Here is a 16,227-nt window from a genome sequence, read left to right on the forward strand (position 1 = left end):
TGTAGCTGCAAAAAACAAGAAAATTGTGGATTTGGTAAGTCTAAAGGTCGATTGTGTCCGTTGCATGCAGGTGACCGCTATATATAGGTAAACTTTACAGTAAATCTAAATAGAGTTTTTGGGAAGTTGTTCTGACCGTTAAGTACAGGATGACCGCTTACATGTAAGATTTGCCTGTATAAATGCGAGAAAAACATTTTCATTCCTTTTTGTTTTTCCTGTATCTTTTTCTCTTACTTACAGTTCATGTATTTCCAAGTGTCGCTATATCTGTTATAAGTTATATGCATAAAAACTTGATAAAATCTGAGAAACGTGATAACAGAAACAAAAGAGCTTCCATTGAAAATTGATTGCAAGCTTAACCTCTTGTTCACCGCAGGCCGGCAGGCACGAAAGGAATAAAGTGATTTTAATAATCGACCTCATTAAGTCACGCAATATTAATTTGCCGTGACTATGGAGGTTACCAAAGGAAAGGGAGGGGTGGGTACTTGGTCTATGGATCATCCTACTTATTGGCTCATTAGAATACCATATGGAGAAGTGATATTTTTGGATTATAGAGGTGTGTTAATGAGGGTTTATGACCACTGAAAGAGGCATTTATAAGAAAAGGGTTTTTTTTTTGCAGTATGTAGGTGAAAAAAGGCAATACTAATAGTTGGGTTTTGACACCAAGGGTTCCATTTCATCTTCATTTCAATCAAATTGAGGGTTTTTCTGTGGAGAACAAGTGATGAACCAAAATAACAGGAAGAAACCACTCTTAGTCCCATTCTCCTTTATTGTTAAAAAGCTGAATGTAGAAAAATGGTCTGGAATTTGCAGCCATCTCCCAACTACCAATCATCTCCTAAAGAAAAACAAACACCTTAAGATAATTTTCTCTTAAACCTCTTAGAATTGAGACGATTGGAAAGATCTAGAAATTTGATTCATAAATCCTTAGATATAAGCAATCAAAAGTGGAAAGCTGATTGCGACCAATCCTCCACTACAGTTTGAGCAGTTTAAACAACTTATTAATAAATTATTTCTTATCGCTCATGGCGATAATGGAATAATAATATATGTAACAAAATAATAATACTACTCTCTGTATTATTATACATATATCTACTATATCTCTATAATAGTCTATGTATTAAATATCATCTGTGAATTTCAGGGTTTACTAAAACATATCCTAGCCTGAATGCAGATGTCTCCTATTTTAAGACGTCTGCACACAGGCTAAACATATCGCCTTACTCTGGAGCTGATGTCTTGATATAATTTAATAACCTGCACATTTGACCTTATTACAAATGTAATGCCAATTGGGTTACTAGATGCATTTTCTTCATCTGTATTTCTATCAACTATTCTTGTACCTCTAGATAAATGCATTAGTGTTAAATTTATAATTTTTATTGATAAATATTATCTTTTGCCTAAAATTAAGGATTTTAAATGTTTTTAAACATCAATACAATGTAATACTTAAAGTAGTTGCAAACATATGGAACAAAATCTTATTTCCTTCTGCAAAATATAAAGTTTGCAGCAGCTTAAAAAGCTACTACCATTATCTGTAATAAGTTACAAACTAATACAAAATTGTCCTTTCTTTTTGTTGCTGGGTTCCCTGTATTGTTCATGTATTTTTCCCGCTGTTTAGTTCCCACGTTTAAGTCACATGATCTTTTCGAGTGTGCATGTAATGGTGAACGTCGGCAAACGTTGTAGTTGTATGTGATCCACTCGAAGTAATGACGGATGAGACGGATAAAGACGCGGACGATTGATGGAATTATGTACAAGCAAACAGGAGCATCTTATTGGAGTGTTAGTTGAATTAAAGTCAGTGAACTAAAGTGAATCTTGCCTATTGAAACTGAGGGAATTGGAAATTGGCCCATACACTTTTTGCGATTTACATTTCACCTGTTATTTCCTCTCCAGGGTCAATTCCATATTTCAGGATGTTGCTTCCAGTAATGGAAGCCCATGCCATTTCTCTTGTATTGAAGGCCACTCCGATCTTTCCAAACTTATCCAAGCATATAACACCTCCCTTACCCCTAGTCTGCTCATTCATCCTATGTATTGCCTTCATACAAGCATCATGTGGTGTAGCACCATTTTCTATACTGTATATGACCTCTCTGGATAATAGCACTTTAAGCAAAGACTCTCCATGGCCAGTGCAGGCAGCACCTGCCTGTTGATTGGCATAAGCACCTGACCCCACCAGGGGTGAGTCTCCAACTCTACCACACATCTTGTAGGATGTGCCCCCTGAGGAAATAAAGAAACAAAAGAACTTGCTATTACATTTTCAATGATTAAGTCAATCTGCTGTGATTTGTGTCAAATTAATTAATATTGTAAATAACTGGCCATGGATACTTCTCCTTCTCTGAGTCATAAACTGAGTTTTACTGATTTTGTGTTAATTTGTCTTTAATATGTTTAAAAATATATTAAGACAATTGAAACCTTCCCTGGTTGAAAAATTAATTCATATTAAGCTTTCAGCTGCCAACCTGCAGCCTTTGAGGAATGATTAAAAAGATGAGTTTGCATGCCTGGTTTGAGCCTTTGTTGCAATGCTTGACAACTCTGACATTTCTGACAGTATCACAAACACACTGCAAAATGGTAAGACGCAAGCTTGTAATACAAGAAGCTTATGATAAATGACAGTGTCACATGCAATATTTAGTTCATTACCTGTTGAATTGCTGACGGCAATATGGCCATTAGTATCCATGGCAACTACTCCTACAGTATCATGTCCTTCCGGCTGTGTATTCTTGTTCTCCTGAGACACTTTTTCAACAGCTGTGTCCTTTCTGTCACGGTCCACTTCCTTTTTAAGATTTTCACGTTTTAACTTTTCCTTCACATAAATTTGGTGTGAACGATCACTGATTAATGAACTGGGATCCTCCAAAACAGGAATTCCTACATCTCTTGCAAACTTCAGAGCACCTTCTCCAGCCAGCATACAGTGAGGTGTGTCTGTCATCACTTTACGTGCCAGAGAAATGGGATTAGCAATGTTCTGGACACATGCCACTGCTCCTTGATAGAAAAACAGAGAAAAAAGTCAGGTTTGATAAATACAGTCAAACTTTCTATGCAAGAAAGAGGCATGCCCTTATTATGGGCTATGCAAGATTGGCCGCTCAATTCGACAGGGTAGTATGTTATACCTGAGGGGTAAATTTTTCTACATTCTTGATGAATCTAGATTATTGTGGAACCTGGTTCATATGCACACCAAAGGGACACAACAAAATCCTAGGGGGGGTGGGGAAACTCCTCTATAAAAAGGAGGGGGGTGCTTGTACTTATACTGTTTTCAGCTCAACACCCTATAGCCTAATCACTGTGGACTTTTTGAGGCTAAACATCCTAAGAGTTACCAAAACTCTGCTTTTAAAAAAGAGAGTTTTGGTACCTCTTAGGAAATTTAGCCTCAAAAGGTCCACAGTGATTAGGCTATAGGGTGTTGAGCTGAAAACAGTATAACAGGAAATAATGTGTTGTTTTAGAATTGGTAACTCTTGGACTTACGTGTAAACCACAAGACTGAATTTAATACAGAATCACACACCTCCGACGGAATAGAACGAAGTGACAACTCTTAATGTCAATGCAATGAGAACACAACGAGTACAAAGTTCCAACATGGCGGTCTCTCCTGCAGTTGAGCGCGTTTTTTTTTGTTTTCTCTACACATGCGCCGAACGTACACCGCAGGTTAATAGTATCGCAGTGAGGCTAGGTTGCTAGTCACCAGATTCCACAACTTAAGGTGAAAAAAATTTCAAGCCATACCCAAAAAAAAAGGTTGGATCTTGGTACCTATTCGGTTTTTTTTTCAAAATTTCCGATGAGCACCCCCTGTCCTTTTTATATGGGATTCCCCCCTCCCCGTGGACAAAATGTCTGTGTTATTCAGGTGTCTATTATTATTAAGCTCTCAGACACACGTTTGGTCAAGTTAAAGACTGAACGGAATGATTATTTTAATGCCATGACTTCAAACTAAACAAACTTACAACGTACATAATGCTTGCAGTAAAAGTAAATGTTCTTGTCAGTTTGGGTTGTGATGATGTGATCATGTGTGGAACAGGCCATGAGAGTCTTACAGACTCAGCAGTGCAGCACATACATTAAGAGCTATCCGTCCCTCAGGGGGAGGGACTCTCATAAAAAAAAGGACAGGGGTGCTCATTGTACCTTTTAGGGGTTGGTACCTCTAAGGGTGTTCAGCCTCAAAAGGTCCACAGCAGGAGTTTTTGCTGCACTTTTTAAGGTGTAGCCCCAAAAAAATATGACAGGCGACAATGTATTGTTTTAGAGTTGTAGGGGGACAGGGGGCGGAAGCCCGGGAGAATAGGGGGCATGAGGCGGGATAGGAAAGGATGGGAAAGAGCGGGAGGTGGGATGTGTTTTAAGTCTCCCTATTTACAGGGGATGGGAGCAACAGGAGTTGGGAGATAAAGGTACGGGAAGCGGGAGGGCGGGGCATGGGAAGCAGGAGGTTCTGATCCCCTGTTCCCCACACAGAATTGGTACCTTTTAGGGGTAAATTTGAATTTTAAATTGAAGCTACTCCCACAAAACAGGATCTTGGTACCTCTTAGGGGTTCTGTTCAAAACTTCTGACAAGCATCCCCGTCCTTTTTAGATGGAAGTCTCCCCATGGCTATCCCTTTGGACATCTGCTATTGCATACACTTATTGACACTTAGTTATGCTCTCAGCCAGTGCCAACAGTACATTTCCAACCTTAAGCAGACAATTTAATCTGCTGAAGGGAGTTTCGAATTAACGGGGTCCAGCTGTTAAAGTAATTTTAACCAAAAAGATTCCTTGTTATAGTTCTTTTACAGCATTAGACATTTAGAAGTAAAGTACAATTAACTTGCCAGTGTTTAAAGTTTGGCCATTCATAATCATAGCATCAAGTTCAACAGTTCCTTCTTCTGTAAGGTAAGATCCACGCCCTGCATTTAAAACTTCACTGTCCTCCATGCTCCGTGTGGCAGCTTCTACAGCATCTAATGCACTTGCTCCCTTAATTAAGATAGAAAAATACAATTCAACACAATTGAATAATCAATACGAACAGGTTTTGTTTTATTCAAGATCTGGCATAAATCTGAAAGCCAAGAGAATGAGGTGTACTTGTCCAAAATGTGATGGTTCCACGTTGATCCACTAGAGCTACTGATATAATGGATAAGCCTACACCTTAATCCGCATGATTATGTAAATTTATCCAAATTTTACCCATCCCTCCTAATTATGATTCCTTTCTTTAACTACCAACTAAGACTGTAAGTATAAAATAAAGGCCACACATAAAAACTAAGCTAGGGCATCTTTTAAAAGAACATATGATTACTTTATAAGAAAGAAACTCATAAACTATTAACAAAAGCTAACTGCCTCGGGGTACAGCCTGGTAAATCTTACTTCTAGGAGAACGCCATATCCAATCTTGACTGCTTCTGTTACAGCACAAAGAACTTGTTCTCTCCTTGATGTTGATATGTTTCCTGCTCCTCCGTGAACAATTATACATGGTTTGAATGGTGTCCTGGTTTCAGCCATTGCAATGGGGAAATTCGTATCTCAAAATCGGGAAAAATGGGTCAGTCCCGATGTGCGCTCTGATGATCTTCTGGGCCTCGGGACATGACACGTAGGCTTACATCAAGCACTACCTATTTCCAAGCTCCAACATGGCGGACGACCGTGTACAGGCAGGTGGACAAGAAATTCAAGAGTACTTTGATGCCGCAGTAAATGTAGCAAAGCAGGCAGGACAGGTAATTAAATAACACGCATTTACGTATTTTCTTCTTGTATTTTGCTCAGTTAAACTGTGCAATTATTGTGGAAATTGCTGTTGTGGCGCACTGCTGGCACTGCTGGGCAACTGTTTCGTTCTTTCTTCGCACGGTTTTCAATCGTTAATAATACCGCTATTGTATAGCTGTCACTTATTTTGTCACTTTTTTCTTATATGTTGCACACGATTGACGTGAGTAAATTAAGTAAACAGGGCAGAAGAATTTTAATAAGGCAGACAATTTAATAAAACTGGTTTTAAGCTTAAATAATTTTAAATAAAAAAATAAAATAAGCTTCAATGAATTGTCGTCGAACGATGAACATTTCTCGACTGACTTATAAAAAGGACGTAACTTAAAGTACATAGTGCAAGACAGTGTTTCTCGGGCTTTTTAAAACTACAGTTTTCTGACTGCAGGTTTTATTTCTCAGCAGAATTTTAAAAATAAGCTTAAATATGCAAGTCATGAAAAGTACACAGAGCAGAAGTTTCTAAGTTATTTTGGTAACTAAGAAAGTTAATGCGGTTCTGTATTTTAGAATGATGAAACGTTTTCAACTCTGTTTACTGTTAAAAAAATTATCAACCAAGGAAAATCTCTTGACCAGTGAAAAACAATGAGTAGAACTTACACCCGTTTTCAGTGTTACGTGCATAGGCAACATCTTTTGACCATCTTTTGACATGCCATCTATATCAACATGCTATGTAAACGGCTGAAAGACCGTTAAACTGCATGTTTACTGATTTGCAAGATAATTAAAACGATTACAGTGTAGTTGATCAGCTCTCAATAGTTAATTCTAGTAGAATTGGGCGACTACCGCTCATTTACTATTTGAAAGATGTAAACACTCAAAATAGTCAATTTATCTCTCAGAGAATGACTTCTTGATACTCCTAGCCCTAGTTTGATGTCAAATAAATCCATCCCTCATGACTAAAAGTTGAGTTCGACCATAAAGAAGTCAGGCCCAGTTCAAACGTTGCGCTTCTGCCATGCCGAACTTGATTGCAATTTGGTTCGATTATGGCACGGCAGAAAAACAACAGTACTCTGATTCAGAAGTCATGCCAGAGTTGAACCAAATTCAGAATTTACTGATGCCTTGTAACAATTCTCCTCCTAACTCCCTGTGGGAACGTAATCCCGCCAAAATATTTATTTAATAAAATTTATGAATTTTGTTTGGCGTGACAGAAGCACGACGTTTGAATCGCTGCCTTGCCAGAGTCGTGTAGCACAGCAGAGCTTCTTGAACTTAATTACTTGTTGATCTTAATTCAAAAGTTTGATTCAGACACTGTGCTTCTGCCATGCTTTTGTCATGCCTTTGTCGCACGTAATTCGTGAATTTAGTCCGGCACGGCAGAAGCACAATGTCTGAACTGGGCCTTAGTTGTGCTTACATTTTTGGTATAGGCCAGGGTACATAGCATGTTGAGAGATGGCATGTTGAAAGATAGTTGCTATGCATGTAACACTGAAAGTGAGTGTAATAAATGACTCTGACAATAAGTTCCAAACCCCACCATCCATCCCTCCCTCCTAGGGCATTTGCAAATGCCCTACGGTATACTTGTGCAAATCCCCAGAATGAAGCTTTAGGAAGACTGCAAGTATCTGACCCATGGAACAAGGTCAAAATTCTCTTTTTCTGATTGATGATGGATGCAATTATAATTGTTCAAAATAAGTGGATCTTAACTGTAACTATGGTTTTTGCAACCAGCTAGTGCACCTTCGGAAGGTAATAAAACTTAACAAACATTGCAACAAATGGCATTCCATTTTGTTGGGGACTTAATGTCCATGTTTCAATGTCTGACTACCAGTGATAAGAGAGCTTTGCAACCAGCACGTGCACGCAGTGGTAGAATCTGATCTCTTTTAAAGATTCTAATCGAACAACTATGTACACTCAGGTGTTTGATTACAACACTGATTGATTTAGTGTCAATTCTGGACTGACTAGTTCTCAACTTATTTTTTTTACTTGAGTTGACTGTGAAAATTTTGCTGATTTGAATCATTTTTATAAAGTAATGGAAAAACGTATACATGTAACTTAACCAAATCCAGGGCTTGCAGCTGTCTGGTGGTGACACTACTTCAATGATTTAAGGTTAATTTCACCCTCCCCTCACAACTTAGCATCTTGCTAGGTTTGGTATCAGTTTGGCAGTTAGCCTGCATTCATATCTCTTGGTGGAGAAAGGGGGAGCTACCTTAGGTGGTTCCCCGAGCTTCCAAGGGGGACAAAAGCCTCAGAAGTTGGGGAGGGGGGTTTACTTCCATATTTAAGCTATTAATATGCGTATGGGCTGCTGTGAAGGATATTATCTTTAGGCAGTTTACTTTTAGAGGACAATTACGAAATGAAACTGGAATTTGTAGAGGGGTGGGATGAGGGTCAAACTAAAGCCCTTCCATGGAGATGATAGTTATTTCCTAGGCCAATACATTTTACTTGGTAGATCAAATGAGTTGTAAAGCTTCTCTGATATTTTTTTAACTGCTTAAATCTGTCACACTAGTAGACTAAGTGTTATATTCAAATTTTGCTTGGTTTTTACCATTCTTAGGTTGTGTTAGAAGCTTTTCATAAGGAAAAGACCATTGACACAAAGACTTGTGGAACTGATTTGGTTACAGAAACAGACAAATATGTTGAGGAATTAATTATTGGAACTCTACTGGAAAAATTTCCAACTCACAGGTATTTGTTTCTTTCTGAATGATTTTTTGAGAGCTGTACAAGGTGAATGTGGGCCTGAAGTCTTGACTGTATGGACTGAGCATAGCAAAGTTCATACATGTATATAAATGACCAGGGACCATTACGCTTCCAGTATGGCCCTAAGAAATCATGGTCAATGAGAGAGTTATTAAAATACTCAAAATGTTTAGAACAAAAGCCAGCAAGATCTCATGTACTGGAAAGATACAGTGTAAACTTCTGTTCTTATTGAGAGCTGACTTAACATTTTCTTACTGGGGTTGGTTGTCAAGGAAAAAGAAGGAAAAGGAAGTTAGAAGAGAAAGAGGAAGAATCTCTAATGTGCAAGTTAATTCTTTTAGAATAAAGTACCAGAAAACTGCAAAAAAATCAGGCAAGACCATTCGCAACAATGCCCAGTGCAATGCTTATAATGCTTAAAACTGGAACATATTATTTGTACCTAGTTGCCTTACAAAGAGTCACTGGAAATTCGACAATTGAGGGAGGGGGAATTCTCAAAAGTCAAAACATTTTGAAAGATAGTGTGATGTTTCAATTCCCAGATGAGTTGGGGGATTGAGAAAGCAAATAACCCACTGTGGAGAGTAACATAATATTTTCTGGAGTGACATGTTTAAAAGTATAACATGCCACATTTTTATGACTTAGCTTTATAGGTGAGGAGTCCGCAAGTGCTGGGAAGAAAAGCACTCTCACAAACAACCCAACATGGATAATTGATCCAATAGATGGTACAACTAACTTTATTCACAGGTGAGAAAGGAGGCTACTTTTTCTACAGTTATTAAAATCATGTAATCAGTTGCCATTCCAATAGCATCCCATTTAACCCCCTGGACCCAGTTGTTCAAAATCTCTATCTAGCATGCAGTTGTCTGTCTCTGTTGTTATTGATTACAACAGAATTTCACAGAAGCTGAAGGGAAGTTTTCACATTCCTTGTTTCATTCATATTGCACTGAAAACAACTTCTCTGTAGGTTTTGTTTGAATTTTTTCTTCTTCTAACCCCAAGTTAACCCAGGAGACATGGTGGCCTCATGGTTAGTGTGCTTGTCTCCAGATCAAGCTGTCCAGGTTTGAGTCCTGGCTGGGGTCATTGCATTGTGTTCTTGGGCAAGACACTTTATTCTCACAGTACCTCTCTCCACCCAGGGGTATAAATGGGTACCAGCGAACTTAATGCTGGGGGTGACCCTGCAATGGACTAGCATCCCATCCAGGGGTGAGTAGAAATACTCCTAGTCGCTCCATGCCACAGGAACTGGGATAAGCTCATTCGGAGGTGGGTTAAGTTTAACCTGCTGTTTAACCTGATTTTAGCAGTGACTTTGAACAACAGAACCAACACTTAAACTTTAACCTTGTGTTAAAGTTTGTACTAGATTTAACCTGAGGTTAGGACCTATGTTATCCTCTTTTGAACAGCTGGGTCTTGATTCCTAACTAATCTGTTAGTACTCTTTTATAAGGAATCCAAGTGGTGGAGTCAAAACTGAGTCGAGGGCTCTGATGCATTAAAACTAAAGTTTCTCTTTGCTGACATCAGTCCAGTGATTAATCAGCTCTGCACTCCACCCCACCCTCCAGTGTCCCACTTCTCTCCCATCTTACACCTGTTACAGAGGCTAATAAGGAGGCTTAGGATTCTTGTTTGTTTTTCAGGTATCCTATGGTGGCAGTATGTATAGCCTTAGCTGTTAACAAGCAGGTATTTTTAAATATGCCTAGACCTCTCTATTATGTACACTTCAGGTTGCAGGGGTTTCCTAAGGGGCTGGGCACCGGTAAATTGACTGTTGAGAGGGTTGTCCAATACACTCAAAGTGAGTTGATTCGTTTAACGTTGTAGTCAACTCTACTTTGCGGAAGTTATGTCGTGTCGTGAGGCCCTATGCGCCAACTTGGCGCTAGGGGACAGGTGAAGGTGATGTCGTGAAGAACAAAATGAAGTCGTCTAATGTTGCAGCATTCTCTGCTTATACACAGAGAGGACTTGACTCACTTTGAGTGTATTGGACATGGATGGGTTGTGAGGATGATTTTGCCCACCTGGTTTGCATATATGGAGTTTTTGCTATAAAGAGGTTTTCAGTTTTAAAGGTTTTGCCCACCTGTGAAAACCATTGTAAACTATTATTTAATGCAGTCCCTGCATGATGAAAAGTCTCCATCTATAATGCGGATACCTCTATAAGGTGGACAGTCAACCCTGCTGGGTAGAAATGAGGTGTTTTATTCATTCAATCATTGAACTTCTAGATCATTAAATAAAATCACTAATTAAATAAAATTGCATGATGGAGTCACCCTTCTTTGTTGATAAATGTATTCATAATTTGTCATTCTCTATTGGATATTATGTCTTTTCTTTGACTGCTATAGGTAGAGATTGGAGTAGTATTCAACTCTATAACAAATGAGATGTACACAGCAAGGCGAGGCATGGGTGCATTTTGTAATGGAAAGCAAATTCATTGTTCAGGTGTTACAGGTAAATAATGTGGTCATCACTGTTTGATTTGAATTGCCACAATTATGGACAAGTTGGGAATGATGTTAAAGGTGGAAGGTTCACCCAAAGTTTTGAAAGTTTTAAGTTCCTCTATGACAGAACCAGACATGTGCTTGCAAGAAAACTTAGTGATTGGTCTTCTACACGGCCATCTTGAATGAAACATTGTGGAGTGCTACCTGTTTCTTTAAAACTAAATTTCCGAGAAGGTTCATTTTAAACTGGGGTGTATATTGTGTTGGACCCCCCAAGAAGAAGCTGTTTGTGTTCTGGGGAAGTGAGCCCAAGACATCCTAGGGACTCCAGATGCCTTTGGTATTCATTCTGTCTTATAAGTTCCTGGCCCTGGTTTAAAAATCCTGGATCTAGCACTGAATTGAATTATCCATACCCCTTCCTTGACAGGTATTTTGGTTTTAACCCTTCACCCCTGGGGAAATTCCAGTTTGTACTTTCGCGTAGTAACTTTGACTTTTAAATTCTCCCTGACCTCCCTCTTGGCATTTTCAATGATTTTTCTTGGGTTGGGTATGTGTATTTTCTGGAACTGAACATTATAGAAGATAAGGAGTCATGCAGTTACTTGAAAGAACTACAAAGTCAGAGTCCTGTTCCTTCTTCTCTCTCCTGGTCACACAACTCTGGACATGATGGTGTCTGTGGTGTGAGCTGGATTGACAAAGATCAAAGAAATGCACAGGGTAGTTAAGAGGGCTGTCTATTTTTCAAGTGCCAAACTCTACAACCCAGCGACTTTAACACTGACTTCGACTTCATTTAAAGCCTTTCAGCGCATGTGTCACTGTTGCCACTTAGTTTAATGGCTATTCCTATTGATCACTGGGAAGTAGTCTCTTGAAGCATTTGGACAGTCTTCCCTAGGGATTGTTCAGTCTCATGTCAGTTGTTATGTGACTTTTATCTGCAGATCTAAGCAATGCTCTTGTCATTACTGAAGTGGGTTCATCCAGAGAACCAGAAATCATAGATGTAAAGATGAAGAACCTTAGAAGACTTTTAGAGAAACCTGTTACAGTTCATGGGTAAAGATATATTAGACTTTGGTATTTTACAAACAGTGTAGGATATGTATCAAATTATTGGTTAAGGCTTTACTGAGCTGACTCAAAACTGTGATCATGAAGGATATGCCCAACCTACAAGCCAGCAAGCCAAAATTGCAAGACCATCAAACAGTCACGTCAGGCTCACAAGATAATTTTGGACACAAATGAAGATAAACTCACACTTTGTTTATCCCAATGCAAGTAAATTTACCGTGATGGTTTTGTTTATGGTATCTGTCAGATATTACATTTTATACTATGTGACATGTAGTTAATATGTGACTATTCAATTTACACTGTCTTGTAAGACCTTGTAGCGACATGAGTGTGATGTGAAGGCCTGTCCAAATGGGAAATGTTTGGCGACCAAACATCATCAAACATTGTTTGGTGACCAAACATGCTGATGTTGATGTGAGTGGCCAAACGGTTAAAACATGTTTGATCAAACACAGATCAAACTACGGATACAAACCGCTGAGCAAGCATGGTATGCATGCGCATGCCAAACATGTTTGATACGGCTGGCCAAACGAACAAAACATCGCCCATCAAACATGAGAACAAAAGAAATGTTTTAAGTTGTTTGATCGGATGTTTGATGGCGTTCAAATTTTATCCAACACGACCAAACACAACCAAACACGATCAAACAGCACCAAACAAGGTGGCCAAACGGTAAAATGTTCGGTCACCAAACAATGCTCGATGGTGTTTGGTTGCCAAACATTTCCCGTTTGGACAGGCCTTTATGAGCTAACTTTACCTGCAGATGCTATAGGGAAAATAAATAAGAGTTCAAAGCCTTTCTGATTCTTTGGTTTATTGTCGATTTTATTTCAGCATACGAATGCAGGGATCAGCAGCCATTAACTTGTGCACTTTAGCAAGTGGTGGGGCAGATGCGAGTTATGAGTTTGGACTTCATGTCTGGGATTTTGCTGCAGCTGGATTAATAGTTGAAGAAGCTGGAGGAGTGGTGCTAGATCCTTCAGGTGAATAATGAGATGTCTGGTTGTCTTTCTGTAGCATGCACACTATAAGCTAGCTCAACAGAATTTAGATTTTCAAAAGGAACATTGTGTGTGTGTGTGTGTGTGTGTGTGGGGTACCCCACTAATTTGCCGATGGACAGGCACCCTAGTGTAATATTTATGAAAAGGAAACATCCTCAAGGAAAGTGAGCCACTCTACCCCACTTAGGAGCTATTCACAGGTCTTCTCCTGAGGTATATGTAGGCTTTAGCAATTGGTGTAATTTGAAAGTTCATTCAATTCAGAATTTTTTCATGAATTTCATGTGTTGGCTATATTTGTGCCTTAATTCAGATGTTTTATTTCTCCCAGACCAACACAAGTTTTGTCCTTCCTTTGTTTTGGCATTGCTATGTTAAGCAATTGTTGGCTTAAAAAAACTCACACCACTTTGGCATCCAACCTGGAGAAACTTTCTCACTCATGCTTTTCCTATACTTCACGTCAGCTATATCTGCTGGCTTGGGAGTTTTGATTGGTTCATTGGATTGACTGTAATAGACCATTTTACAGTTGTCTGCTCAGTGTCCTGGCCTTTGGATGGCAGCGAGGCTGGAGTTGACCTTGTTTTGATACAGACCTCACTGCTTTTGTTGTGTAAAACAAGTTGTTCTGATGCTAACTAGGTGCATTTACATGACAAGAGCAGTGAGGTCTGTATCAAAACAAGGTCAACTCCAGCCTCGCTGCCATCCAAAGGCCAGGTGACTCTGCAGACAACTGTAAAATTGGCTATTTGCAATTGGTCAGGGTGGTTCCTTTGATTTGGATTTAAGACACTCCTTATAATCAAGACTGTGCCACAGTACATTAAGTTTTCTAATAATTGTTTGGCCTTCATACAAATAACAAATTTTAATGTGGTTTGTGTACTAGGTAAACCAGTGGACTTAATGGCACGTCGTGTATTAGCTGCCGCAACCAACGAGCTTGCCCAAGAGCTTTCTCAGTACCTTGACAGCATAGATTTGCCAAGAGACTAGGAGTTTGATCTGTTTTAGTTGGTATTGGAACATTATAATTCTAGTAGTGTGAGGTCATGTCATTCTTTTGCGTACTGTGGCTCACCTCACTGCATGTGCGTGACTGATGATGTGAATTCATTATAATCAATATCCTTGCAACAGCTAGAGTTTTCAAAAATCATACATAATTATAGGGTTGGTGTAGTTTGGTAATTCAATTCATTCTTAGTCACATTTTAGCTTAACAAAAAATCATTTATTCATAAATATTTTTATTTTCTGGTAAAAAGGTATCTTGAAGCAAAGGTTTTAGTCAAGTTGACTAGAGGTCACGACCTAAATTGCCTGACATAATTTTGTAACTTTTATATACAGTATATATTACTACAGCTAGCAAATTATTTTTATTACTAGTATTTACTAGTAATAAATGTTTAGAATGACAATTGTAAGAATAAACACATACTTAACAGAATTTACTAGTGTTTTATTTGTTTCCAAAATCTCCTGTGTTTGTTGAAACTCCTGACACTTAGTTTGAATGAGAAGTAAGAGTTATACTATAGTTAACAGAGTAAAGCTAACTGTAGACTAACTAGCCTGTGTGACAGGCTGTAGAAGGGGAGGGAAGGGGTCAAAATGAGCACAGGAGGATCAAGCATGCTTTGAGGAGGGATGGCCTGCATCCCCTACCCTCATGCGCTTTGTGTGCTTGATCCTCCTGCTTTCTGTGCACTCGTCTTTCCCCTTTCCCTTCCCTTCCGACGCCTACCACACAGGCTATGAACTAACTGGTGTGTCGTTCAGACTTTGCACACCAAGTCTGTTAGCTGTCAGATGCATCATTACCATAGCTACGTGTACTGACAATAGTGTTAACCTATACAGCTAAAGTTGAGCTTACTGGTACGCTCTGACAGTAGGTTTTGATATGAAATATTTAACTATCAAGTTATCCCCAGCCATTTTATACTTCCATTTCATTTTTTCAAAATATTTTTTTTTACAATAAAATTATTACATCTACTGGTAAGTAAAAAGGTCACTTGCCTTGCCAGTATGGTTTGAGGATTGTGATATGGTTTTTTTTTTTGTAATCAGTAAATGCAGATGAATGCTCGGATAATTTTGAAAGTAAATTTGTGACAATTACTCCCATGGTAAATTCACATCTTTATTCACTTATCACAATTATTGTGCCTTTTCATAACACAAACTCTGAAGTTCAAAACCTAGCCTGCAGAACAGGCGTAATTTTTTTCAAAACCTAACAAACAATTCATTTTTGTTGCTGTCAATCATAATTACAACGACAACCAACCAACTGTGAAATAAAGAAACAAACAACAAAGTTTGAAATCTACCAATCATAACCCCTTTTAGACCCATTAAAGGGAACTTGTTTCCTGACAAGTCTGCTAAGATGACTGACAGCAGCAAAACATGAAACTGTTGATTGAGAAGAGTTCATGTATTATTGAAGAGCCTAGTAAATGACCCTTGGCCAGTCTTTTTTTATTTATTAATAGACTTCACATCACCTGGTGGGATGTTGCATGAGAGTACTTTATTTTGGTAGCCATTCAATTCATGGCTTTGCAACTCTAGTTCAGTACTTCCCTGCTAAAGCAAAGGCAAGCTACACTTTAGTGTTCCCCTTCAATATAAGCTCTGGTAGTATGACCAACTGGCACTATTAGTGACAACTAGCAGAATGAGACCTCCCCTTTGTGAATAACAAAATAAATAAATATGAACTCTGATAGTTGTAACCAATGGACATAACTTGTGAAAGAGTGATAATATCATTTTGTGGTTTATACCAGTCCTATTTAATTTGTAACACCTATTTAAATTCTTTTCATATCACTGGATGTAGGATTTTCAAACATGTCTAGCCAAATCGACATTTTCATTGTAAAACTCCGTAGTAATAATTATTGTATATCTACATGTAACAGTTTTTTTTTCTAGTTTGTAATCAATTTGTTAAATGTGCTTCACACTACAAAACACAATAAATTATATATGTATATATA

The 16,227-nt window shown here is 38.5% G+C and overlaps 2 protein-coding genes across 2 annotated transcripts; one reads left to right on the top strand and one right to left on the bottom strand.

The window, feature by feature from the left end:
* Window positions 1-1,266: 1,266 nt before the first annotated feature.
* LOC145465425 (isoaspartyl peptidase/L-asparaginase-like) lies at window positions 1,267-5,623 on the bottom strand. Its single transcript, XM_081449207.1, has 4 exons — window positions 5,482-5,623; window positions 4,932-5,079; window positions 2,719-3,072; window positions 1,267-2,283 (listed from the first exon to the last, which is right to left on the bottom strand). Exons 1-4 carry the CDS (start codon window positions 5,617-5,619, stop codon window positions 1,919-1,921), a joined length of 1,005 nt encoding a protein of 334 aa, XP_081305333.1. The 5' UTR covers window positions 5,620-5,623; the 3' UTR covers window positions 1,267-1,918.
* Window positions 5,624-5,748: 125 nt separating this feature from the next.
* Window positions 5,749-16,095, top strand: LOC145465430 (inositol monophosphatase 1-like). The gene is made up of 8 exons (XM_081449210.1): window positions 5,749-5,837; window positions 8,450-8,583; window positions 9,256-9,360; window positions 10,272-10,317; window positions 10,992-11,100; window positions 12,050-12,164; window positions 13,032-13,183; window positions 14,100-16,095. Exons 1-8 carry the CDS (start codon window positions 5,751-5,753, stop codon window positions 14,204-14,206), a joined length of 855 nt encoding a protein of 284 aa, XP_081305336.1. The 5' UTR covers window positions 5,749-5,750; the 3' UTR covers window positions 14,207-16,095.
* Window positions 16,096-16,227: the final 132 nt, after the last annotated feature.

This window comes from Orbicella franksi, chromosome 13 (assembly GCF_964199315.1).
Source record: "Orbicella franksi chromosome 13, jaOrbFran1.1, whole genome shotgun sequence".
NCBI lineage: Eukaryota > Metazoa > Cnidaria > Anthozoa > Scleractinia > Merulinidae > Orbicella > Orbicella franksi.